The sequence below is a fragment of the Achroia grisella genome, unplaced genomic scaffold (assembly GCF_030625045.1).
Source record: "Achroia grisella isolate CSIRO2021 unplaced genomic scaffold, CSIRO_AGI_Agris_v1 utg906, whole genome shotgun sequence".
NCBI lineage: Eukaryota > Metazoa > Arthropoda > Insecta > Lepidoptera > Pyralidae > Achroia > Achroia grisella.
Genome location: NW_026713064.1, coordinates 1,415,874 through 1,442,188, shown reverse-complemented (window position 1 = coordinate 1,442,188; position 26,315 = coordinate 1,415,874). Strand labels below are relative to the sequence as shown.

Sequence of the window (26,315 nt, the reverse complement as noted above, 5' to 3'; positions counted from 1 at the left end):
CTCAATAAAATATATTTTTACTAGTTTATAGGTAAAGGTTGTTGTTTTATACTTTGTAGTTGACGGTACTTATTAAATTAAAAATTAAAGAACTTATCCTAATTATCACATGATTGAATTATAAATAATTCTTAGTATCATTTTATTTAAATTACCCATTGCATCAAATATTATTTTATGAGCGTGTAACACTGTGAACGAATGAAAATCTAAACTTCATTTTAGTAAACGCGATCTGTATAATGTTGGTGAATTTAAAGTAAAACGAGATCAACGTCGTTCTTTTTTTCGAGTTCACCCTGAACTCCGTTTCCTTGAACGTGTTTATGCTACTGTTGGTGAAATCGGACCTAAGTGTCATGTATATTCCTCCTTTGGACAAATTCTTTATAGAAACAATGGTATGAAGTGTGCTAGTAGTACTAATACTACTATGTTTAAATTTTAAGGAGAATTTGGGCTAAATTTAATTGGAATCCAAGATAATGATTTCACTTGTGACAATGATTCTAATTACTGAAATGGATGGACGTATGACTGACGCTTTTGCCTTTTCCTTAACCGTTCTTTAGGTAGTCTGTGAGAAAGAAAAGTACCAAAAAAGATCTCAACCAGTTACGTCAGATTTCTATTCTATATTACTTAAAAAAACAAAAACGAAGTGAAAATTTTGAATCCTCTAAGCATGGAAATAGTGTTTATGTAAATTCTAAAGTATAATATTACATTGATTTTGTTATTTATAACCAGTGTGTGTTAAATCAGTAAAATATATATAGCTAACTGACAGTACAAATATTGCTTCTATCAATGAATCAATTTTCAGACTGTCGCCATGTAAACCACTAATAATTATTGTCTGTTACATACTAATATATCATCAAACACAACATTTTGTTTATAAAAAATATCATAATGTGTTTTTTTTAATATTCAGTAATTCCAATCTCTAATCCTAACCCGAACTTTAGGGTTAGGATTAAAAGATTGGAATTGCTGTGTTTTTATGTATATACATAAAAACATAATTTTAATGCAATAAGTAGGTATAAGGTAATAGAAACCCTAATTCTAAAATTCACTATTTGTACCCATCCAGACAGTGCTGTAAAACAACAAGTTTATTATAATTATTACTGTGTCTGTTGTAAAAAAAAGCTATCATATACTTTGCCAGGTAGCAATAGTCCTCGGACACGTGAAATTTTGAATGTAGATTAGCCAATCTGAAATTTAATGTATTTCTATACATTATTTATTAAATGATATATGCCAAATTATAGAAAAAATATACTTTGTTAGTAGGATTTAATCATTTAGTATCCTGTAACAGACAATAATAATTAGTAAAATAAAAAAACTGAAGTCTACAGTACCCATATCATGAATTATTAATTTAAAAATAGAACATAATAATTTGATTACTTAATATTTGTGTAAGTTTATGCTTTTGATACTTTAATGTAATAATTACCATATAGAATCAATTAATGTATAAACCATTATATGAACATAATTTTATCTTTCTTAATTTATATAAGAATGATGTTATGTATTGGGATTATTAAATAACTATGGGACACTTTGTTGTGCAGTGTGTCCTATATATGCTATGTCTATAACCATACTGTACTGTAATTCTAGAAATTTCATATTTCATAATGTGTATTTTTTTACTTATGCAGCAAACTATATTCGTCTCGGAAAATAAACAGATTGTATGTAACATACATGCATAAATACTGTATATTCATGCTATGTGTACTGTTTTCTGATTGTGTTAAAATTATAGAAGACATTGAAATGGATGAGTACCTTATAAAATCACTTTTGTTGTTCCCTATTATTATTATTTATTATTATATATTTCTTGTTTTAAATGTCCTTTATATTATACATGGCATTTGTTTAATTAAAATGTTATGTATTTTTTCTAGCCAACAACTAGTATAATTTATGATGTGCTAAGTAAACCAATCACAGAGAGAATAGAATAAAAATGGATGGTTCAGTAAAGTGACAAAAACTGGAACCTAAGTCTGGACTGAATGACTACAAAGACAATAGTTATGAATTATAAGATGAGAAGTCTTCGAATGACACAGTTCCGAAAACAATAATGTTGGAACTGAGTACCGATGATATTGCCCAGGGTGGAAATGTAATCAATGATACAGTAACCGTAATTTATAAATGACATTAAAGTACAGAGTCAAATTCATGATAGTGTTTTAATAATTTTCATTTAAGTAGTTTTGTACTTAACAAATTTAGTTTTTAAAATACTTAAATGAAACTTTCATGAATGTGGCTAAAACAATGCTCAAATGTTAAAATATACATTTTAAAAAGTTTGATATTTCATTGTAATACTTGGTTATTTCTTGAATTAAAACTTGTTAATATTTTTTTTATCATATATTGTATCTTTACAGATAACTACATTTATATACTGGAGCTAACAAAAATACCATATATTTGTCTAATTAGCTGAAGCCATGGCAGATTACCAACAGTCTAAAAGAAAATCATCCAGAAGCTTCAAAGAATCCAGAAAATATAAACAAAAAAGAAATTGTAAAGAAGACACTAAGTACCATTATTATGAATCGAAAACACCACCTTTACCCACATGTAGTATTACCATGGATGAACTTATAAAACAAAGGGAGTCTCTGAAACAAGAATTGACAAAAATTAAATATAATGAAAATTTGGAAACCAAAGAAAAAGCATATTATTGTAATGAATATGGAAATTCAGAAGACTATGCAGTTTCCAAATATAAAAGGAAATATGATAGTGATAAAAAAAAGAATGATACAAATAAAATAGAAAACAAAAACATTGGAAACAAATCACCAGATCGCATTGATGATTACTCTCATATAGAATCAGAAGATGAAGAAAGTATTATAGAACAAAGAAGAAAACAGCGCAAACAATTATTAGAAAAACTTGTTACCAAACAAAAAGACAAAGCAGAAAATGTAAAAACACAAGAAATAGTTAAAAATACCATTCACAACACTAAGACTGATAATATTCTACATAATACTCAAATAACACAACTTGCTAAAGAAACAAGAGATATGTTTTCTGAACAAGATGATTTTGCTGCCAACAACATTTCTGAACTTGTGACTCAAGATAATGAAAGTAATGCACAATTAATTGATAACTGGGATGATGAAGAAGGTTATTATAATACAAGAGTTGGAGACATTATTGACAATAGATATACAATTAAGAGTATATTGGGTCAAGGTGTTTTTGCAAATGTTGTTCGTGCTCATGATATTAAAGCTGGCAATAAAGATGTTGCTATAAAAGTTATAAGAAACAATGATCTGATGTATAAAACTGGCTTAAAAGAATCATCTATTTTAAAAGAAATAAATGATGCTGATTTAGAAGACAAGTATCATTGTGTGAAGTTTATTAGACAATTTATGCACAAGGGACATTTATGTTTAGCGCTAGAATCTTTAAATATGGATATGCGAAGTGTAATTAAAAAATATGGCAAAAATGGACTTAATATGGAAGCATTAATGAGCTATAGTAGACAACTAATATTAGCATTGCGACTTTTAAAAAAACTTGATATAATTCATGCAGATATTAAACCAGACAATATTCTTGTAAATGAAAAAAAAAATATTTTAAAATTGTGTGACTTTGGTTCAGCTTCGAAAGTTGGAGATAATGAACCAACGCCATATTTAGTCTCCAGATTTTATAGGGCACCTGAAATAATATTGGGTATACCATACAAACACGGTGTAGATATATGGTCGGCTGCATGTACAATTTTCGAAATGGCAACTGGAAAAATACTATTTACTGGAAGCTCTAATAATAAAATGTTGAAATGTTTTATGGACTTCAGAGGGAAAATTCCAACTAAATTAATACGAAAAGGTAAATTTAAAGATCAACATTTCAACTACAACAATAATTTCCTTCTGCATAAAAAGGATGAAATAACTGGTAGGGAAAAAGTAGTTGAAATAATTAACATTTCTGCCACTAAAGATTTACAGACTGTACTTAAAAAATTCGCACACAATTTAACTGCAATTGATGAAAAGAAACTTAGTCAATTAAAAGATTTCTTAGAAAGAATTTTAGTATATGACGCTCACCAAAGAATGTCTATTTCAGACTGTATAAAACATTCGTTTATTCAAGATATACAAAAATGATATTAAAGAAAACCATATATAGAAAGGTCAAAGAGAATAAATATTTTTTGTTAATTAAAAACATTTTCTTTTATTTCATACTAGGCTTCTTAAAAATGATATTGGCATTAACATTTTTCATCAGAAATAATCATAATTCCTAAATATGCAAATTCGGGTCTAATTGACGTGGTTTTTCTATTCCATTACATAATGGATTTATATTATTTTAATTACGTTACCAGTGCCTGATATTTGTGTGTGAGACCACAAATATTCAGGGCGAAAACCGGATCACCGCTGTGTTAAAGCGACACTAGTGTTAAAAGCCGAGTTAAACAAACAAAACTACGCATCGAAATGATATCCAAACTATTTATTGCCTAATGATGCTTCGTTTAGAGGCGTTACACTCATCGTAATGATGCAGGTATACAAATGACAATAACGGTAAATCTATAAAGAAGAAGGACATAACCGATGGAGGATATTATGACTCATAACGCTTTCGTTAAGGGTGGTCAGGTTTCCACTGAATATTTGTAGTTTCCCACTTTTTTTTTTATAACAGGGGGCTCACTTCACTCACACACACGGCTGATGGTAAGTGATTACCGCCGCCCATGAGCACCGGCAACACCAGGGGAATTGCAAGTACGTTGTCGGCCTTTTAAAAAGGAATAAGCTGGAAGGTGATTCAGCAATGTGGTTGTGCGAGGCAAAAAGTTTTTAGAAAACCGCACTGTGGAAGACCGCCATTCATCTAGATGATCAGGATGGTATTTCAGTTTCTGGCGGGTGGTACGGTGGTGAAACTCAGCAGCTGGTATTAATCCGAAAAATTCCTCAGAACACTCCCCGTGATATATGCGGTAGAAAATGCACAGAGATGCAATATCACGCCGCAAAGCCAATGGGTCGAGTCTGTCACATAGACGTTGATTACCAATGATTCTGGCTACTCGGTTCTGAATGCGGTCAAATGGAAGTAGCTGGTATTGTGGTGCTCCCGCCCAGAGATGAGAACAGTATTCCATGTGCGGCCGGATCTGCGCCTTGTATAATTGCAAGCGATGGGCCGCCGTGAAATACCGTCTCACTCTACTGAGCACACCAAGCTTTTTTGAGGCTATTTTAGCCTTGTCCTCCAAATGACCGCAAAACTGAACGTCACTGGATATATCAACGTCAAGGACCTCGAGATTTGGCTTCACATCAAGGAGAGTGTCTTGAAACTGAGGAGATACGATAAATGGATTCTTTTTAGCGGTAAACGCGCAAACTTGTGTCTTCTTGGGGTTGAATTGAACACAATTTTCCTGACCCCAAACCGAAACTTGATGGAGAGAAGTTTCGATTTCGGACACAAGTTTGTTCCGGCACTCTTATAACTTTTGCCTGCGACATATTAGCATGGCCGCTGTACAAGGCATCTCCGGTACTGTCATCCGCATAGCAATGAATGTTGTTAATTTGTAACATGTCATTGCAGAAGGAACAGAGTCGGAGACAGCACACAGCCTTGCGGAACACCAGCATTCACAGAGTGTGGGTCGCAGCAAGCACCATCGACAACGATCTTGATGCTCCGATCAGCGAGAAAGCTGGCGACCCATTTGCATAACTTCGCAGACATCCCGAAGGATGGTAGCTTTGAAAGAAGAGCTTTGTGCCAAGCCCGATCAAAGGCCTTCGCAATATCCAGACTAACAGATAGGGCCTCCCCCTTACTCTCAATAGCCTCTGCCCATCGATGTGTCAAATACACTAGAAGATCACCAGCTGAGCGACCCTGGCGAAAGCCATACTGACGATCAGAAATCAACTGATAGGTGTCGTAGGAGTTTACGGTTGACAATCGACTCCATGGTCTTTGAGAGTAAGGAGGTGATGTCTATGGGCCTATAGTTAGCTGGATCTGAGCGATCTCCCTTTTTAGGGATCGGATGAACCAAAGCAGTCTTCCAAAGTTTCGGACCTGTAGAGTAGCAGTACCGGAAAAGACGCGTTAGTACCGGAGCCGGGTGTAATCAGGTGCACACGTCCTGAGCACAATAAAATAGCAACAAAAAAACAAAGCACTAACTGTTCCCGCGACTACGTTGGCGTGAAATTTAGATTAGCTGACCCGGCGTACTTCGTAACGCCTAACAGTAGATTCTCTAATTTATTAGTTTATTTAATACTTATTCTGTTATTCAGGACGCCGGGTCAGCTAGTAAGATAAAAGAAAGTTATTAAGTCAATAATTACATTGTCAAAAAATAAAATTAGTTTAATAGTCAATAAAAAATTACAATTGCATATTTTTGTTATGATACCAACTTAATATATTTCATTTTATTTTTACTTGTTCGAAATAAAGTTTTATTTTTATTGCAGTACTTTATGATACACGAAATTCTTTAAAATTTTCTTGAAGATGCACCGTATCATGAAAAACCAATTAGTCCCGTTTCAAAATAATATGCATACATATAACATGCATCTTATATTGTTGTTCATGAATCCATCATGTTGCAAAAGCTTGTCAAACACGGTAGTCAGAAACATGAACGTCACGTGGTACATGCTCAACTTTGTAAAAGTATAGCTATAATTAAATCCTAGTGGACAGTATGCGAAACTACCGCCATCTCTCGGATTAATTTGCTTTGTTATCGATGTTTCCATCTGCGGCAATATCAGTCTGAACCACATTTGGTTATACAAATATTTTTTTGGTGTCGCACTTAACTACCTCTGACTACAAAGATGGTATACGTTATGCAATAACTTAATCTTCAATCATTCTTTTATAATATTCATATACAATACACAAACATATATAGAAATAAAACAAACATATCATATAAGTAATCCTTTTTATGTTGCTGATGAGACAAAACAATAAAAATATATGCCATCAACCAAAATATCACTTAACTTTCACATGGACTTATGTGAATTATTATCACAATTTATAAAGGAAAAATTGACAATAGTCATGACCATTAGGGTTAGCCAGAAAAGATTCAATTGACATTCGATACTAAACTGCAAGATCCGCAAATTATGTTTTTAACATAAAGTTAATACAATTGGATTACATATAATAAATCACAAAATCCTTACAAGTGAACTTATCACTAATCACAAATAAAGATAAGTGTAATATTCAAATATAGTTCCACTGTCGTAAACTCCATCAGACTAGTATTGTAAAATAAAGAAAATATAAAAACAACAACAAAATAAGTGGGTATACCATCACAGTAAAATAATTACATAATGTATATATACAATAATGCTTTTTTTATTTTTAAAACTATCCTAACAAACTTAGCATGCGCACTCTCAGTAGTAGCGTAAGGGTAGCCATGCACATGGTGACGCGAATGTTTTACGATCTTCATTTTGTACGACTGCACCCTAAACAACTCGTGTACGAAGGCACACTATCTACAAAGTGTCTGTAGCACATTGGTTTATTAGCAAACTACATAAAACCCAGCTTTTTATTCCAAATAATATATGTCTGCAAATATAGATACGTAATACCTATAAAAACAATTTTGTAAATACTGCTATGTAATTTGATTTTTAGAATCAAATAATTCACTCTGTCCCACTATCAAGGTGAGACAGAACACTGCTTTCGTCTCTGTTGCAATGGATTATAAAATCGAGAAATTCAGATATGTTTATAACACAGTGAGGTAGCAAAACGATATGAAAATATATTCGACGTTAACATTAAAATTTATAACTCTACGAATTTGGCAACATCTCTGTTTTATATATACCTTGTAACACATAAAGTAAAAAAAGTACATTATTAGCATGTACTATTTATTAATATTGCAACAAATATATTTTGACAAAATAAACGGTTTACGCTTTGTTATAAGCTTATTCAATCTGTTACCAAGCTTCGTGTCTATCCATCATCTATATTAGAATATCTATTGTATATACAAATAGAGAGATATATATAACGTGCAATATTCTGATTTGTGAAATAGGAATGCACCGGTATGATGAGTGTTTACTGTACTAGTACCTTGTTTCCCACAAGTTTGAAACCTTTCTAATTATTACTTAAAATGAAGGATGAAGTGCTACAGAATATTTACACAGATCTATAAATTATATATATAAAAAAACACTTTTGTTGTTAAATTATTTTCCAACAATTCTATATCTTCGGTCGGTGGTGATTACATTAAAAATAGAAATTCATAAAATTAAATTGACAATATAAACATATTTAAGTAGAATTATGTTATTTTGCTTTCACCCAATATAAATAAACTAACTTAAGGTCTGTTATTTTTACAGAATTCACAAATAATTGATTCTGATAAAGCCATAAATATCTTGATGTGAATAATTATTCAATCTTTGAGGCTCTACAATAATTGTTATGCATTGCAAAATTACTATAACCACTCTCTTCTATGTTAAGTTTTAAATAATTGGCTATTGTTTACATTATCAAAACCAATCTATACTATCATTTATTTATAATTACGCCCTAAGTTTTCGATCCATGCACTCAATTTTAGATTTCAATCTATACTGTTTAAATACTAGACTACTTTATATAGATGTTGTCTTTCAAGATTAAAAGTCATATGCTTGGATCAAATCTTTAGGGAAACATACAACATTACTGAAAAACATATTTTTACTGTAACTTTAATACCGTTTTTTGTTAGTACATTAAAATATAGGTGATTAAAGAAATAATTAGCATGTTTAATTAAATGGTTTTGCAATTATTTACATAGGTACTTAAAGTAATTTTTAATATATTCTAATGTCAGATTTTTGGATGGATCCATTACAAATAGACTATATTACTTAAAAGAGAAATGGGATGAAATACAGTCTTAAGAGATGATTTGATCACTGGCTCTAACTATCACAAAGGAAGCTGCACAATGCTGTGAATAGATGAAGAACTTAAAATATGTTGTATAGAGATTCTAAGTAGTTGTAACTCGTAACCAATACCTGATACATTAAGTAGGTAGCACTAACGCTTTTTAGTATACTCTATTAATAGTATGTAGTTCTAAAATGTTTTTCTTTGGATGTTTATTCTTACTATCTATTCCATTGTTAGGTCGATAGCATGTTTTGGCTTTGAAAGCCTGGTGCTCCTATTTCTATGGATTGGCCTGATGCTATTGAATCGGGGCTTTGGAGAGACGCGCTGTACACTGGGTTCATTGGAGTTGTACCTTCCGCTTCAAAAAGCGTACTGTCATACACGCTATTACTCTGCTGGGAAATATTACATGCAAATAAAATAAACACAATCATGGAAGTAGAATACATTTAAGATCTATATTAATATATGATTTCAGATTCATTAAAAGTGTTAGATTTTATTTTTCTACTGGGTGTTAAGTATGCAGTAAATAATTTATATATATATTGATCCAAGTAACAGCAAAAAATTAATATTTAGAAATGTAATTATTGGAATACTGCATATACTGAATGAAACGTAACGATTATTTACTGAGTCAGTGTTAAGGGAAAACACTGCAAACCGATGAATCATATTCTCTATGATTTCACCTTAAGAGGGCATTGTAAATTGTTTTACCTACAATGTTACGTATAGTTTACGATTCAAAAATTAACAACAACTCTGTTATCCGTGGCTTCACTATGTAAGTGAAAACAATTCTCATATGAAGCAAACTGAAATTGTTAGTTTGGCGATTTTGTAGTTGCAGTTAGAAATTTAGTTATACAGTTCGCAGCTGCTTTGAACGAAACACTAAAAGAATTTCATTTTTTCTTTAAGATCAGCCTGATAAAACATACCCATTGACATTAAAAACTACTTGAAATTGCTTATTTCAATAAAAAAAATTCTGTTTAATTAGCCCCATTATCTGATTATCTCATCCTGATAATAGTATATATGTACTCATTTGCCACAAAATTATTATACCTGGTAAATGTAGTCAGAATCCGTCTTGAGTGAGCTAAAACTCTGCTGATGTGGCAGAGACACTTGATCGTCATCCATGGGCTCGTCCATTTGAGCCTTGTATGAGAACATTATACTTGGCTGTGAAACACTGCAAAAATACAAAATGACGTTTTGTATTTTGAAAGTAATAACGAATATGTGACGAGGGGGAAAGGGGATTGCTTGGATTGGATTGATAATCTTATTGCTACATTGCTAGCACCCGGTCAGGTTGACCTCCACGCGGTTCCTCCTGGAAACCATCGTGATATTTTTATGTGTTATTGTGATAATTCTTAGTGAATTTGTCACGATGGGCTAACCGGGCTGACCGGACCTCATGCTCATCTTATCATGCTCCAAAGGTGCCCCGCCAGCGTAAACCGTTAGCGGAGACAGGTGCCCCATTACATTATCATCCATGAAAAAAAATGTAATGAAACTCACGGTATTCATTCTCTTTTATTTTTCTAATATAAAAAAAATATATTACATCACTAATGCAATTAATTTTTAATTTATGCCAAATAATCACGTGTATAAACAACTGTCTTAGGCGACTTTTTAATGCGAAAAAAGGGTTGTAAGGGGTTGAAAATGAAAATGCAAGGTTATCTTTATGCGGTTCAACCGCATAAAGATAACCTTGCATTTCGCGTTGTAAATATATGTCACACAGCGCGAGTGCGAAGTTGCGCGCGCCACTAATTATTGTCAATCCGTTGTCTCCTTATAAATTTAAATATATAAACGTTTGCTCTGCAATTTTATTTTATAAATATCCCTACTTTCTATAACTGATGACCCCGCTCTTGAACAAGAACGTAAGAACACATTATTAATATTTTTGAAGAATAAAACGACATATAATATTAAGAAAGTTGTCAATATATCTTTTGAAGAAACAACACCTACCGTTCCATCCCGAGATATTCAGGATCGTAATACGCATTCCTCCCTTGTGGCCAGAATAGTCAGAGATATGGTTCGCGCAAGTAGAGACAGTTTGCAATTTCGAATATCACATCTATTATTCTATTATTTTGATTTTTTTATGTTATTGGCCAACTGGACCGCCAATTTTCAAAAGTCAAAGAATTTTTTAAACTGTTTATTAAATAAATATGATATTTAAAATTTGTAAAAATGGCCATTCAAGGGGTAAAATAAAATAGCAGATAAAAGTTTATATGGAAATTCGACATATTTGAAGCTAGAACGATGAAACTTTTTTCTTTCGCTTTTTTGGTTTAATGTAATAAATACCTTACTAATATTATGAATGTGAAAGTAACTCTGTCTGTCTGTCTGACTTACATGCCAAAACTAATGAACTGATTTAAATGAAATTTTGTACACAGACAGTCTAGAGCCTGAGAAAGTACATAGGTTACTTTTTAATGCGAAAAAGTTATATAGAAGTATAGTCATTTTTAAAGGGTTGAAGCGTGAATCTTACTGTTTTTGGCCATTTTCATTATTAAATATAATTAATGAAAATGGGGAGTAGGTAGTCAAAAGGGGAGTTGAAATGTTGTATGTTGTTGTCAATACTTGTAGTATTAATACTTTTAAAACTAGAAACTTGAAACTTATTTTTTCGGCTGTTGATTGGATTGTATATAATTCTGTATGGAAATTTTCATTTATGAAGCCAGAGCGATGAAACTTTTCTATTGGGTTAGATTACTAAATATTTTTTCATTATTTGGTCAAGGTCACTATTTCACACAGTCGAAGTCGCGGGTACAGCTAGTGATATAAATAAATAGATGGTTATTATTATTTACTTACAGAGATATATATTATGTATAAAAGTCATCTAAGTACCTCTGTTTTACCTATTTCTGTGTGGTTTCATAGGTGAAATATGGTAATGAAACAGGGTACAGACACATTTAATATTATTAGAAAAAGGATAGAATAATATATGTGCACCTTATTCCTACAATATCAATACTTGAAAGGTGTCACTAGAGGCATGATTTCAGTCCCCAGTAATGGCAATAAGGTGCCACAAGCTTCAGAATTTTATAATGCTTAAGGCTTTCGTAATCCAGAAGGCCTCCAGCAAAGTCTAGTTAAAAAAACTATTTAACTGAAATTGTATAAAAATACCTGAAGAACTCGCTGAGGAATGTGTGGTATACAAGTGGCGTATATAATGAAAAATATAGCCAAGTGGTCACATCTACCACACACAGCCCTGATTGCATGGAGCCCCATGCCAGGAGCCCTGCGCCGACTGCTTGAGTTGTGTCAAGGAGTGCAAGCAGTAGCACATACAAGTAGAAAGATAGTTTAGCTGGAAAGTTAAAATTTTAATAAAGTGGGTTGGAGTCATTCTAATTCTACTATTATTACATTTTTTAATATTTCAATTATTTATGCATTAAAAGCCTCAATGGTCTAATAGTTTAACACACCACTATATTTCTGATGGTCATATGTTTGGTTCTAGCATAAACATTTGTGTTTATTGTAGTGGTTTAGGTGTATTCTATGTAAAGAAGAAATAGAATATGTATGCTCACAATGTATTGTAAATGTAGTATACGCGTTACGAGGTCCTAGCAAAAAACCTCACTGAAACCTGTCATAGCGAAAGTAATGACAGTGAATATTTAAATTAAATAAAGTGCTAAAATCGTTGGATATAATGTACTAGATTTAGGTTTTAGGTAGAAGATAAAAACCTAAAATATAGCTATGATGCTAAGTAATCTACAAAAAAATTTAGGTAATTTATATTAAGTATTTTCCTAATGAAGGTAATAGATCTAACTTCTAATAACCTATCACTGATAGTAACATCAATTTAATAGCACAAATAATATAAACCATAAATTACACCATTCAAGTTTGAAGGAAATATGTATACAATGTTATCACAAGTTATTGCTCTGTTTACATTTATATCTGTATCAACATATAGCTAAAAGCTATAATGGTTTACACATTTTAATTAGTTACATATTTAAATACAATATCATGAATAGGATGGTTTCCACATATACATATTATTAAATAATAATAATAACCCAGACCATTCATACACCATGTAATTATCTTCATAAATATCATTTTGATACATGAAAAGCTAGTTAGAAGTGATTAATAAAATATTGGAGATATATTATGAATCACCTCTAACTAGCCCTTCAAATATAAAGTTATGAACACATTACATTACGAAACTTACTAGGTAAAGCCAAATAATCTCTCAATGGAATCCAAGGCAGTAGCAATATTAGGAAATAGATGAAAGCAAACACCAGTGATGATGTGAACCAGAACAGCATTCCGCCATGTCCAAACAGATTATAATCCCTTGTGTCAATATGGAACATATCATCAGGCATCACAATTTCCAATGTGCCTTGTGTTATAGTGAATGCCAGTGATATAAGTGATGTAGCTAGGAGCACATATCTGATACTGCTGCGGCTATCCAGGTGACCTAAAATTATAATAAAACTGAATGACATATGTACCTCCAAATATTCACACCAGATGAAATATTAATATGTTATAGGTAGATATATATCTACATCAAAAATACTTTTAAAAAACTATTTAGTTCAATATTCATAGTTATTATGTATTTACAAATTATATTAACATAATGTGTTATTAATAAATGAAATAATATATAAGATGGATACCACATTAACATATACCCATGATAGCCTTGGTTGATTACTCGTGGATTACCATTCTGGAGAATCAAGGTTTTATGTCTGTAAATTCACAATAATACCCTTCCACCAAAACATATCTCACAACACATACTTAAAATAGTGGAGACATAGGAAACACAGACAATTTTGCACAAATCTACCTTATTAAAGGTTTCTTAAATTAAAAAGTTTGCACCATTTCCAGGTGTCTAAACCTGTGACACTGAGACCTATGATGACCTCTTGTGTTTGCCTTGTCTTAGAGTTTGCTACTTGAACCTGTCAGGCATAAGAATTGAAGAATATTCTTAGGAGCATTAGTTTTTCTCACAGTAAAATTTAATCATTTGTAAGGTTGATACACCTCTGAATGTTTTAAAATTTCATTATTTGAATGAGGATACTCACCAAAAGCCAAACCAAATATCACAACACTCATCTCTGTAGCCAATAGAAAGAATCTCACTGTGACCCATAACACTTTATCCACCAGCCCGCCAAGTGGCATAGCTGCATTCACTGTCATAGACACAGCACATCTCACTAAGCTAACGATCACGTTTCCCCAAACCAATGCATAAAACGTCAAAAATATGGGACTGCTGGTTGCACGCAACTTCAACTGAGCCTTATTAAATCTTACTATTAAGAATAGCACAAATAATGCATTTGGTATCAAAATTATCAAATCCCATATACGGACCCTGAAATTAATACAGAATTAATACAAAAGTCAACAAAAATCAACTGTATGATATTGTGGTAAAAGTTATACCTCGAATTATTTATTTCATAGTACAAAACGTATTTACAAAAGGTGTCCTCTGTAACAGGCGGATAATCTGTTCCGTTAATTCCATACATTTTCTTAGTTTCTATTATCCAGCAGGGCTGTTACGAAAGCTAAAGCCTTCGCGCACTTTGCTAGTGATACATATCTGTATTATTCACTTTTCCAATAATCAAATTTTATAATTGTACGTCGTAACGTTAACTTAATTCTACCATTATAGAACATATATCACCCCGTTTTTTCAGATTAGTTAAATTGCTTTCTAATTTAATTTACAATGACGAAACCAACAACAAACGCAATAAATAATAGGTATAGATAGACACCACAGAACATTAATATCGTAGATAGATAAAGATTAGAAAAATGAAAGAAAATGAAATGAATGACAATTATTTTTTTTTATTTATTAATATTGTACGGCTCTGGATACAGCGCCAAAAAGAACTTGTATCCAAACCAACATAAAGTACAAATACTTAAAAAGGATTACAATTTCTTCACAGTTGGAAATAAATTTATAATAAAGTCTTGAATAGTACAGGCTTTGATAAGATCTCTTCTAGAGACTTCGGTACAAGTATATTCTTTGCTTCGGTACTTCACAATGACAATGATATGATATAAGTGCTATCAGATTTAAAATAATAATGCAGTATGACAAAGTTCGTGAAAAATTCTGAACCAATTCAACTAAAAAAATTAATGAACTAATCGTTTATGAGGTTATTACACTATATATAAAAAAGTTTAAAGAATCGGGGCATATTCCATTAGTATTTATTTATTCCGTAATTAAGTACTTACGAAAGCCTTCCTTTATAATTAATATAGATACATTTTACAATGTCTTATTTAAAATATTTATGATTTTTATTAAATATCGGATTAATTTATTTAATATGCGGCTATGTCGCATAATCGCGTATTTAAGGTCTCAGCGAGACGTTGCGACATAGCCGCAAACTACTGTCTTGTCTGTATATCGTTAATTGACATTTGTCATAAACATGTTTCTAACTTCTATGATACTGAAATATAGGTTTATTATATAAATCAATTTAAAACACTAAAACATATTTAGTAGTAGTGTTAGCGATACATAACATCCCCATATAATTTGTGACTATAGATAAAAACAAAGTGGCGAAGAAATTACATTACATAACAGCATAATAATGTATTGTTCTTTATAACATTGAAATATAAAGCTATTATATAAGTTATTTTGAATTCCTTAGAAATTCGAATATGTCTAATAAATTTAGATTTATATGGAATGGTTTCTCACGCTTTAGAATGGCTAGTAAAGTGATTTCAGATTTTCGTTCATATCGTACCTCCACTTATAAACCTTCAACACCGATTGCGCTTGGTTTTTCTCTTTTTACATGGCTGGGCTTTCAAAAGAAACTTAGCATGGAAGATGAGCTCATTCTTACAATCAAACACTGCGTACTCTTTATTGAGAGAGGCGATTACGAAAAAGCTGAACAGCTTCTTCATGTAGCTTTAAGACAAGCTCAGCAATTCCAACACCAACTTGGCATTACATATATTTACGACGTTATGGCTAATTTGGCTCTTGAAAGAAATCAACTGGATGCAGCAAAACAATTATTTATTGCCGTTACACAGAGGATAATGTCAGATGGTGCTACAGAAGATGATGTTAGAGTTGTTCACATTAGTGTGAAGTTAGCCAGGATAAGCCATTTGAAAAAAGATTATTCAACAGCTCAGTTAGGTTATGATTGGTGTATAGAAAAATTAGATAAAGCTTTAAGTATTAATCCTGATTCAGATATACTGAAATTACTGAGTATAGCTGAAGACTGGTATGGTAGATTGTTCATAGAATGCAATCAATATGAACAGGGTCTCAAGTTGATGACTAGTGCATTAGATCGAATGAAACAAGTACCCAATGTGGAACAAGAGCACATTGTAGTTCAATTAAATGATATAGGTACTGTGTGTGATTCATTGGGAAGAACTGATGAAAGCATCAACTACTTCAATGAAGCTATACAATTAGGAAAAAATAATGAGAATATAGAATTAGGAACTATGTATATTAATTTAGGACGAGCTTACATGAAGAAAAACTTACTCAATGAAGCAAGAAAAAGTTGTGGCTTTGGATGGAAACTAGGTGTAATGTCTAAAAATAATGAAGTAAAGAAAGAAGCAGAGTTGTGTATCAGTCAAATAAAAAAAATAACTTAATAGTTTAATGGTTGTTTTATTTTGTACAAACCAATTTTATTATTTGGAAATGAAGTTCTCAAATAAAACTATTGCTATTATAAAATCAGTATTATACATTATATCTCAAAAATAAAGTGACAGAAAAATAATATACTTAATGTAAATGCAATAGTAGAGAGATTTGCATACTAGGCATATAATATCTAAACTTATTTAATTATTGAGCACTTTCTTTTGTAACACTGAAAGGTTCTGGAACAATTTCTGCACGAGAATCTGTAATCGTCACATCCTTAACTGGACGGTCATTGGCTCCAGTTACAGTCTTTTCAATCTTGCGAACAACGTCCTGTAGGATAATATATACATTATACCATATTGCTACAATCAATTTTAACATAATATTATCCAAGAAATGAATATTGGAATGTGACAGTATTATTTATTTAATAAATTATAGTAATTTTCTATTTTTAAATTTATTATTTCAGAAATCTCTTTTAATACACTGGGATATAAAATAGGTGATGATTGGAAACAGACTATTATTAATCCACCATCACAAGGATATAAAATTATGTTATAAGTTTTATTTTGGAAAGAAAGTTTAAGTAAAATAAGTATTATTGAAATTCTTAATTACATGACTTCCTGGAAGAGAATCTTGTTTTAAAATAAACTATTATTTTCTCTATATCATATACAATATTGTTTTTGTCTCATACCACATAAAAAATAAAATGTAATTTACATACAAAAGGTTTTTAAAATCTACATAAACTGAAAAATAAGTATATAAGTGTTGGGTCACTATTGTCAGATATGATACTGAGCATGTAACTAATCCTATATTGTGATGTTTCTACATTACCAAATAAAAATATTACTAACCATGCCTTCTAAAATCTTTCCAAATACAACATGTCTGCCATCCAACCAGGGTGTTTTTGTGGTGGTAATAAAGAACTGGGAACCATTGGTGTCCTTTCCAGCATTGGCCATAGACAACCAGCCAGCTCCATAGTGACGAAGTTTAAAGTTCTCATCTTCAAAACGCTCACCATAAATGCTGCGACCTGTAAATATGATTCACATTAGATTCTTTACTGAAATTTGAATTTTCTAATTGTAATTACTACTTAGTACTAAATCATAAAGTTTCTGTTATTAAATATACTTATTTTCTCCCTTACAAGGGTATAATTTATTTCTTTAGTTGTGGTGCTCCAGATATCATAATTTTATTGTTTTCAGCATTACTTACAGTCATATAAACTGTCTTATTATTTTACTTTTGTATGAATGGCATCTATTACACAAACTATGTCCATAATTATAAATCCATTGTTTGATAGTGTTTAATAGTTGTAATATTTACCTCCTGTACCATCACCCTTTGTGAAATCACCACCTTGGATCATAAAGTTGTCAATGACTCTGTGGAACTTGCTTCCCTTGTATCCTTCACCTGCAGGTTTCTGTGCTAATTGGAAGAAGTTCTCTGCAGTTTTGGGGACTGTTTTTCCAAATAGACCAATCACAATGGTGCCAATTTGTTCATCTCCTAAAGACATATCAAAGCTTACCTGTTGGGAAAACATAAATGTTTGTTGTAAGAAAAGGTAGCATTTTTATCTATGTGGTATTTGAATTTCTAAGTAAATTAAATTCATTTCAGAATACACTTACATACCATACAGGTACCTACAGTGATACATTGCTTTAAGTTGAATAGTTGTTTTATAAATCTGTTAACACAATAATATAGTTCTTTAAACAATATATTAAGTAATACCGTAAGACAATATTACAATATGACTACTCTATATGTCAGTACTTAAACCTGTTATCTTAAATAGAATAAGAACTTGTAAAGTGAGCCTGAGGCCCATCCAAAGATGCTCAAATTAAAAACACACATTTTGTAGGTACACCTACATACAGATACATATAATATAGATAGATATACATATCATATCTCTCAAAACAAACTAATTGTGTCCAAAACAGTCAGAGAGACAGGAGTAAACTACATCATATAATATTATCTTATCTATGCTACAACTATATATCAACTGAAATTTTTTATCTCAAAAACTAAAAATCATATATACTACTATAAAAAAAACTGCTGTTTACTATAAAAACTATATTAATACATAATATTTATATCCTTTTACCAAACCTGTCTAACCCATTGGTATGTGTGAACAGTTTATTTCAATAATAAATAGGGCAATAGACTTGAATTACAATACAATGGGTATATTAACTTTGATTGATATGACCTAGCTTTGGTACTCAATTGTTAGTTCAGAAACAGATGTAGACCGGATTAAATTAATTTAAGTAAATATTTACACGAAAGTTTATACAAGGATATCTATAATATATTGTGGGTTGGTTAAGACAAAGGCCAAACTTTTGAAAGTTGAAACGTCATTTACAAAGGTCACCGACCACACCGCCGGTCATCAACTTATAACTAAACCATTTTATGGTTTTATTATTATTTTATCATGTTAGTAGTTTGTATGTATACTTCAGCTTGAACTTACCTTATGAGTAACTTTAGGTCCCTTGGGGGCTTCATCTGAACGGGCAGTCGTAAAAATTATAAAAAAGCATAACGCTGTTGCAATTGCGACCATGATTATAATAAGTTTTGTTTTCTTCCTGGCTATTTTTATTATTTAATAAAATTCTGTTTTGGCACAAAGGGTAATATAAATCTAAAAGTTATAAACAGGTCAGAAGTCGCTTGTGAAATGAGTCGCGACTTGAGAAGAAGAGTTGTAATGCGTTAAGGAAATAGGTATTTGTGTTTGAATTGAACGTGTATGCGAAGCGATGAGTGAGCGAGATGAAATAGTTGAAAAACCACGTCAGATATTCAAGCGGACACCTGACGTCAATCATCAATTGTAAAGGGGACGTTCCGAGATACATAAATATGAAGTTGTGTGCTTTTGAAATATAAATAATATATTTTCTACTAAACCAATACATAATTTCAATACCCGAGTTATAATGAATTTTTAATAAATATAAAGTATATAATATTTAATATTTTTGTGAATGAAGCATGAAATCTCCGCTAGGATATTGTTGTTCTGTGATGAAATTATCCCTGATGAAACACAACTAAATAGTATATAGTGATTAGTTCTTAGAGATTTTTCTAAAATTTCTTTTCGTAGGGATTTCGAGGAAACTTTGGGAGAAAATCAAGATCGTCACTATTTACAATGACACATACATACAGGGTTTCAAAAGACTTGCATCCAACTTCCAAAATTTCTATAAAAAAATACGCTATAAAACTGAACTGAAGGTTGTATACTTACTTCACTTTTTAGTTTGTTATTGTTATAAAATGGTGAAATCTTAAATAATTAGACATATCGTCTACTATACCATCTATCTTAAACCCTATTATTTTAGTTTCTAAAATCATAACAATGAGTTATGTTAGTGATTTGTCACAATCCAGTGAATATCTTAGTTTTCGTAGTAGTATACCATTGAGAAAAATAGTTGTTGATTCAGATGGTATCAAGGTAAGTAAATAAACGTGTTCTCTTTTTTTACCTACTGAAACTATTGGATATATGATGGCATCTTATAATTTCTATGGCGTAAAAGATTTGTGAGAACTTATATTTATTATGTCTATTATCATGAGTAACGTTAAAAGTAGGCCGATTGCAGAAACATATTAGGAATTTATATTTATGTTGTGGCTTGTATAATATAAACAGTGTACAATATTTAAATCCTATCACATTTTCATTATTGTTACAGGCTTGGAGAATTTTTGACTGTGGCCCTAAGTCTGTGAATTGTCCACTGATATGTTTGCCTCCTGTATCTGGGACAGCTGATATTTTCTATAAACAAGTCATGGGTTTGGCATCAAGAGGCATCAGAGTAATTGCAGCAGAACCTCCAGCTTATTGGAACATGAAAGAATGGTGTGATGGTTTTAAACGGCTCATAGATTATTTAGAATTAGATAAAGTACATGTTTTTGGAGCTTCATTAGGTGAATAACTTGTTTTACTCAAATGTATTTATATATATATTTATGGACATAAGTTAGGTGGTAGTCTGATATTTTTAAAGTTGCATACATACAAATGTGATTAAGTATATGTATTGTAGATTTTAAAATCTCCAATTCAAAGAGAAATGTAACTTTCATATGAAAGAGCTTCATCTGTATATATTTTTTATGGAGTATATATTTGAGTTATGTTGTAATTTTGAGAAACAAAATATAACTAATCCAACTCCTCATATTTAAGAGTTTGCCAGACAATATAGAAAAACTTAACTACGAAAGAAATTTTTCTATAATGATCATGCATTTATTTTTTAGGAGGATTCATGGCTCAGAAATTTGCAGAACTAACAAAGAATTGTCCCAGAGTGGCTTCACTTATACTTTGTAATACATTTACTGACACATCTGTTTTTGAATATAATGACTCTTCTGCTCTCTTTTGGCTCTTGCCCTCCCTGGTGTTGAAACGAATGTTGATGGGTAATTTTACCACTGACAAAGTTGATAGGCGAATGACTGAATCGATTGATTTTATGGTGGAAAGAGTAAGTAACATATACTCAAATACATAGATAACATATTTATTAAATGATAAGTAGATACCTACTAAATTCTTTCTTTCTGATATCAAAATGAGATTGACCATTTTTATTAATTTTATAAGTATTTGTAGATTTGTTTTTCTTGATTGATTTTAAAAAGGTTTCACTTTTAGGATCATGGAATAGAAGGGCTAGAATATAAGAAAAAAATATATTTAATCCATACAACAATTGGACCTAACTAATGCCAGTAATCATTAGTAATTATTAATTACTTGACAATATCTAAAATTGTCAGAATAAAAATATAGTAGCATAATGTGTAATATTGTGAGTAGTTTAATTTACAATTTTATTTCAGTTAGAATCTCTCACTCAGTCTGAGTTAGCATCAAGATTAACTCTGAACTGTAGTCCAAATAGTGTCCAGTCACAAGAATTGGCCAACATTCCAATAACCATAATGGATGTATGGGATGAGAGTGCTTTAAGCTCCCAAGTTCGTGAAGACCTATACAAAACATATCCTAATGCAAAACGAGCCCATCTTAAAAGTGGTGGAAATTTTCCATATTTGAGTAGAAGTGATGAAGTAAACTTACATTTACTAGTAAGTATACATTATTAAATTTTTTTATATGTAATTAGTTTCTCTTTGAGGTTTGTCCTATTATTTTCATATTGTATTTCCATAATGGCTTTTGTCATGTATGTAGGTATCTATACTAATATAATAAAGCTGAACAATATACTAATCATAAGAACTACTACATACAACATCATGCCCACCAATAGATAAAATTGACAGAAAATGTGATGTAAACAAAGATGCGCAGTTCAACTAGTTCAGCATTTCATATGTTTACTCTGTTTTTTATTATATAGTAGGTATAATATTGGATATTTTAATTTATTGATTATTGAATTTTAATTTCAGATTCATCTACGACAGTTTGATAACACGGAATTAACGGCGTCTTATTTAAACCTTCATAAGATGCCTACGTCTTCCAACGACAATGATGAAAGCTCCGTTAGTTATTTTAATAGGGATAAGTTCGTGAAAATATCATAAAAATTTGGTTAACATGGATTATTATGTTGTGGTGATTATTATATACTTACTTTTCATTTTGTGAACAGAAATACCTGTTGGCTTTATCAGGGTGAAAAAGTAGGTACATAAAGGTCATTTGATTAATATTAAAATATTTAAAATTATTTTTGTTAATTACTTAATTTGATGGAAGCATATCCTGAAGAATATTTCTTCATATAAATTATTCTCAGAATTATCTATCTAAAAATATTATTTTAATCTATAAATTTTGTTTGCCATTTAACTAAAATAAAGATTATACTGTCCCCTATATCTTTAAGCCATAGTCCATGTATAGCATGGCTTAGGTAAATGTAGAAGTATGCCGGGCTTGAGTTTACATTATAGAGGTTGGAATTTTATACTGTATTTTCAGAAAAGTTCAAATTGTATTGATTATTACTGTAGTGTGACTTATAGTACTTATTTTCATTGAACAGTTTTTAATTTCTTCTTATGTAAGAAATAGTTAAGATGGGCATGAATGTAATCCTTCATTCATGCAATTCATATATTATAAATCTTTAATTAAAGCTTTGGAATTTACTTCTATAAATATATATGGATTGTTCTATCCACCTACTTATATTTTAAGGTGGATATGATATCTTGTCTTATAAAGAATTTATAAATATGAATAATGTACTTATATTATAATTGTGTAAATATTAAAAATATAACATTGTTGATATTTATACTGATATTATTGATTGTATAGATTATATACTATTTAGTTGATTTGTTCATTTATGTTTTCTAGTAATCGAATACTTTTAAGTGGCTATACATAAGGGAGACAATTTTGTACACAATAAATAGAACAAATGACTAACAAAGAAAACAAGTAATAAGATATTTATACAATCTATACATATAAATAAAATTGGAGTGTCTGTTTGTAATATTTAAATAACCGTAGATGCATATGAATAGAAATATGGTACATACAAGAAAATAACATTTTTTACTATTTTTGTCTGTCTGTCTGTTTGTTCCGACTAATCTCTGAAATGGCTGGACCGATTTTCATCGACTTTTATTGGCAGGTAGCTGATGTAATAAGGAGTAACTTAGGCTACTTTTATTTTAGAAAAATAATGTTAAATTACTGTATGTTAAGTTAAAGTACAGTAAAGTACGTTAAGTTAAAGTACAGTTGTACTAAATAAATAATAAATATACACTTTTGAAAGAATCTAACTTAGAATAATTTTTTTTTTTTTTTTTTTTTTTTTTTTTTTTTTTTTTTTTTTTTTTTTTTTTTTGTGGGTAGCTGTGAAACACAACAGACGAATATTACACCTCTCTATTTAAAATTTATTTGTTAATTATTTAACACAAAGATTTTTAATTTTACTTATATGCATTTCTAAATTTAATCTATTATCTACCTGCTGTGATAATTTTCCTTTCGTTCTTTTCACTCCATATCATATAAAATGGACACACTGCACAATACAATGGCGGGTATGATGGAGCACTTTAATAAGACTATGGCTGAGTTCCAAAACCAGTTGCGGAAGGCGAACAACACACCAGCTACTGTGCCTTCACTTGAATCTGATTTTGTCACTTTCCGAAGCTTTATCACAACTGCACTCACTAGTCTTCAGAAGCAAGTGGAAATTATCGCCCGCCAACAAGAACAGATGGAGATGCGTAGTCGACGCAAAATGATGTTGCTGCATGGAGTGCCGGAGTCACAACAGGAATCTGTAGCCCAGGTGGTAGCAAAGATCATTATGGACAAACTGGACATAGAGGACTTCACTGCAGGTCAAATCTCTCGGTGTCATCGTCTTGGTCGATCATTAAAAGAGAAACCTCGTCCAATAGTTGTGAAGTTCCGCGACTTAGACGTAAGGAATGAGGTATGGTATGCTAAGACTAAACTTAAGGGCAGCGGGATCACCATGTCAGAATTTATGACTGCGGCCAGACACAGCGTATTCATGGCAGCTCGCCAACACTTTGGCATTAAAAAGTGTTGGTCGCATGATGGCTACATCGTTGTCGCTGATGGTGATGGTACAAGGCATCGCATAAGCTGTTGTAGTGAGCTAAACCAGCTGATTAGCTCTTTGCCAGCCACAACAGTACAGTCTGCATCGACCCCAGTTATTGCCAAAGACCCTTCTGTTGCTACGGCTCGATCTAAACGCCTTAGAAAGTAGTTATTGTACATTATTATTTTATGTTGAGTTTTCTTGTTACTGTATCACTGTAGTATACGCACTTTCTATTTTGTTTTACCCTAGCAATTCTTATTTTTTATCTTACCCACGAATTATGTTTTAAATATATTTTTCGTAAACAATTAGATCAAATGTCAATTAAGCTAAAGAAATCTTTGTGTATTTAAAACTGTCAAGTGAATGTCAAGTGTATCTGTATAATGTCAAATTTAAATGTCATTGTCTGTCTTGATTAGTGTTGTCAGCACTTAAAATAATTTTCTTAGTGACGTTCCGTTCACATACTTGAATTTTGTTTTTATTTATTATAATTATTATTATTATTTTTTTTTTTTTTCTTTGTTTCTGTATATTAAAACTTTAGTAATATTGTTATTTGTAAAAATATTTATATTTTACTGGAGATCTATATGTGCAGGTAGATGATAATTTTGAAATATTTGATAGATATAACTTTTGTAACAGTTATATTTATTTAGCTATTATTTGTTTATTATATTATTTATTTTTATTAATTAGTTTATAAATATATGTTGGAAGAGGATCATTATTCTTCATTTTCGAGTTCGTCTTCTAGTTATATATATAATGATTTTATTCCCCTTAATGAAACTTTAAATATTAACTTTGATAATACCGCGAAAAATTTTAATGTGGTGCATATTAATGCTCAAAGAATTCCGGCCCATTTTCCTGATTTTCTAACATCTTTTAACGTTGATAATTTGATGGCGTTTTGATTTCAGAATCATGGTTAAAACCTTGTCTTCCATCTGTCTCCTATTCTTTGCCCGGTTTTAACCTGATCCGTAATGATCGTGTTAAAGGGAGTGGTGGTGGAGTTGCCATTTACCTTCGTGATTATATTTCCTATAAAATTATCCTCTCCTATATACATCCAACCCTTCTCTAGAACCAGAATTTATTTTTATTAATGTTGATTTCTTGCACTCTAAAACTCTTCTAGGCGTTTTTTATATCCCTCGTCCTCCATTGATTATTTCTCTTTCCTTGAAAACACCCTAGAAAGTCTTATCCCCTCCTTTAATCATACCATTCTTATGGGCGATTTTAATACATGTTTACTGAAAAACGACCACCGGGCCAACCGCCTCATGTGTCTTGCTAATTCATGTAACCTAAGTATTCTTCCTTCACAGCCGACTCACTTCTTTCCAAACTGCAATCCTTCTTTTAGATCTTATGTTTGTCTCCTCCCTTAATCATGTAACTAGGCATGGTCAGTGTCCTGCAGATGCGTTCTCCTACCACAATCTCATTTATCTTTCCTACAAAATCCGACCTCCTAAACCTAAACACAAAGTTATAATGCGGCGTAGTTTTGGTAGTATTGATCAGACAAAATTGCGTAACGATGCATCTGTCGCGGACTGGGAATCTGTTCACAAAGCAACGTCTGTGGATGACCAAATTCATTTGTTTAACTCAGTTTTGCTGGAACTTTACGACCGACATGCACCCGTTCGACCAGTACGAGTTAAACATCTTCCTGCTCCCTGGTTGACTGATGAGATTAAAGCTTTCAGGTTAAAAAGAATAAGGCCAAG

General features: G+C 31.2%; 6 protein-coding genes across 8 annotated transcripts; 4 read left to right on the top strand and 2 right to left on the bottom strand.

Moving 5' to 3' along the window:
- The first annotated feature begins 617 nt into the window (after nt 1-617).
- Nucleotides 618-4,240, top strand: LOC131853777 (serine/threonine-protein kinase PRP4 homolog). 3 transcript variants are annotated; one of them, XM_059204814.1, is made up of 3 exons: nt 618-714; nt 1,938-2,161; nt 2,436-4,240. In XM_059204814.1, exon 3 carries the CDS (start codon nt 2,499-2,501, stop codon nt 4,206-4,208), a length of 1,710 nt encoding a protein of 569 aa, XP_059060797.1. In that variant the 5' UTR covers nt 618-714; nt 1,938-2,161; nt 2,436-2,498; the 3' UTR covers nt 4,209-4,240. The 3 variants fall into 3 exon arrangements, with proteins under 3 accessions (XP_059060797.1, XP_059060799.1, XP_059060798.1); XM_059204815.1 differs by having other exon boundaries at nt 619-702; XM_059204816.1 differs by lacking the exon at nt 1,938-2,161.
- A 4,880-nt stretch (nt 4,241-9,120) lies between these two features.
- LOC131853793 (transmembrane protein adipocyte-associated 1 homolog) lies at nt 9,121-14,979 on the bottom strand. Its single transcript, XM_059204832.1, has 6 exons — nt 14,617-14,979; nt 14,250-14,545; nt 13,364-13,621; nt 12,280-12,466; nt 10,139-10,270; nt 9,121-9,468 (listed from the first exon to the last, which is right to left on the bottom strand). The coding sequence occupies exons 1-6, from the start codon at nt 14,703-14,705 to the stop codon at nt 9,294-9,296; spliced, it is 1,137 nt and encodes a 378-aa protein (XP_059060815.1). The 5' UTR covers nt 14,706-14,979; the 3' UTR covers nt 9,121-9,293.
- Nucleotides 14,980-15,868: 889 nt separating this feature from the next.
- LOC131853870 (tetratricopeptide repeat protein 19 homolog, mitochondrial) lies at nt 15,869-17,135 on the top strand. The gene has a single exon (XM_059204946.1). It carries the CDS (start codon nt 15,886-15,888, stop codon nt 16,861-16,863), a length of 978 nt encoding a protein of 325 aa, XP_059060929.1. The 5' UTR covers nt 15,869-15,885; the 3' UTR covers nt 16,864-17,135.
- On the bottom strand, nt 16,860-19,688 carry LOC131853871 (peptidyl-prolyl cis-trans isomerase 6-like). Its single transcript, XM_059204947.1, has 4 exons — nt 19,404-19,688; nt 18,224-18,431; nt 17,737-17,921; nt 16,860-17,194 (listed from the first exon to the last, which is right to left on the bottom strand). The coding sequence occupies exons 1-4, from the start codon at nt 19,494-19,496 to the stop codon at nt 17,063-17,065; spliced, it is 618 nt and encodes a 205-aa protein (XP_059060930.1). The 5' UTR covers nt 19,497-19,688; the 3' UTR covers nt 16,860-17,062.
- A 514-nt stretch (nt 19,689-20,202) lies between these two features.
- Nucleotides 20,203-22,528, top strand: LOC131853826 (maspardin-like). The gene is made up of 5 exons (XM_059204880.1): nt 20,203-20,405; nt 20,650-20,890; nt 21,227-21,456; nt 21,815-22,063; nt 22,391-22,528. The coding sequence occupies exons 1-5, from the start codon at nt 20,307-20,309 to the stop codon at nt 22,526-22,528; spliced, it is 957 nt and encodes a 318-aa protein (XP_059060863.1). The 5' UTR covers nt 20,203-20,306.
- Nucleotides 22,529-23,856: 1,328 nt separating this feature from the next.
- On the top strand, nt 23,857-24,899 carry LOC131853853 (protein unc-13 homolog C-like). Its single transcript, XM_059204913.1, has one exon. It carries the CDS (start codon nt 23,992-23,994, stop codon nt 24,724-24,726), a length of 735 nt encoding a protein of 244 aa, XP_059060896.1. The 5' UTR covers nt 23,857-23,991; the 3' UTR covers nt 24,727-24,899.
- Nucleotides 24,900-26,315: the final 1,416 nt, after the last annotated feature.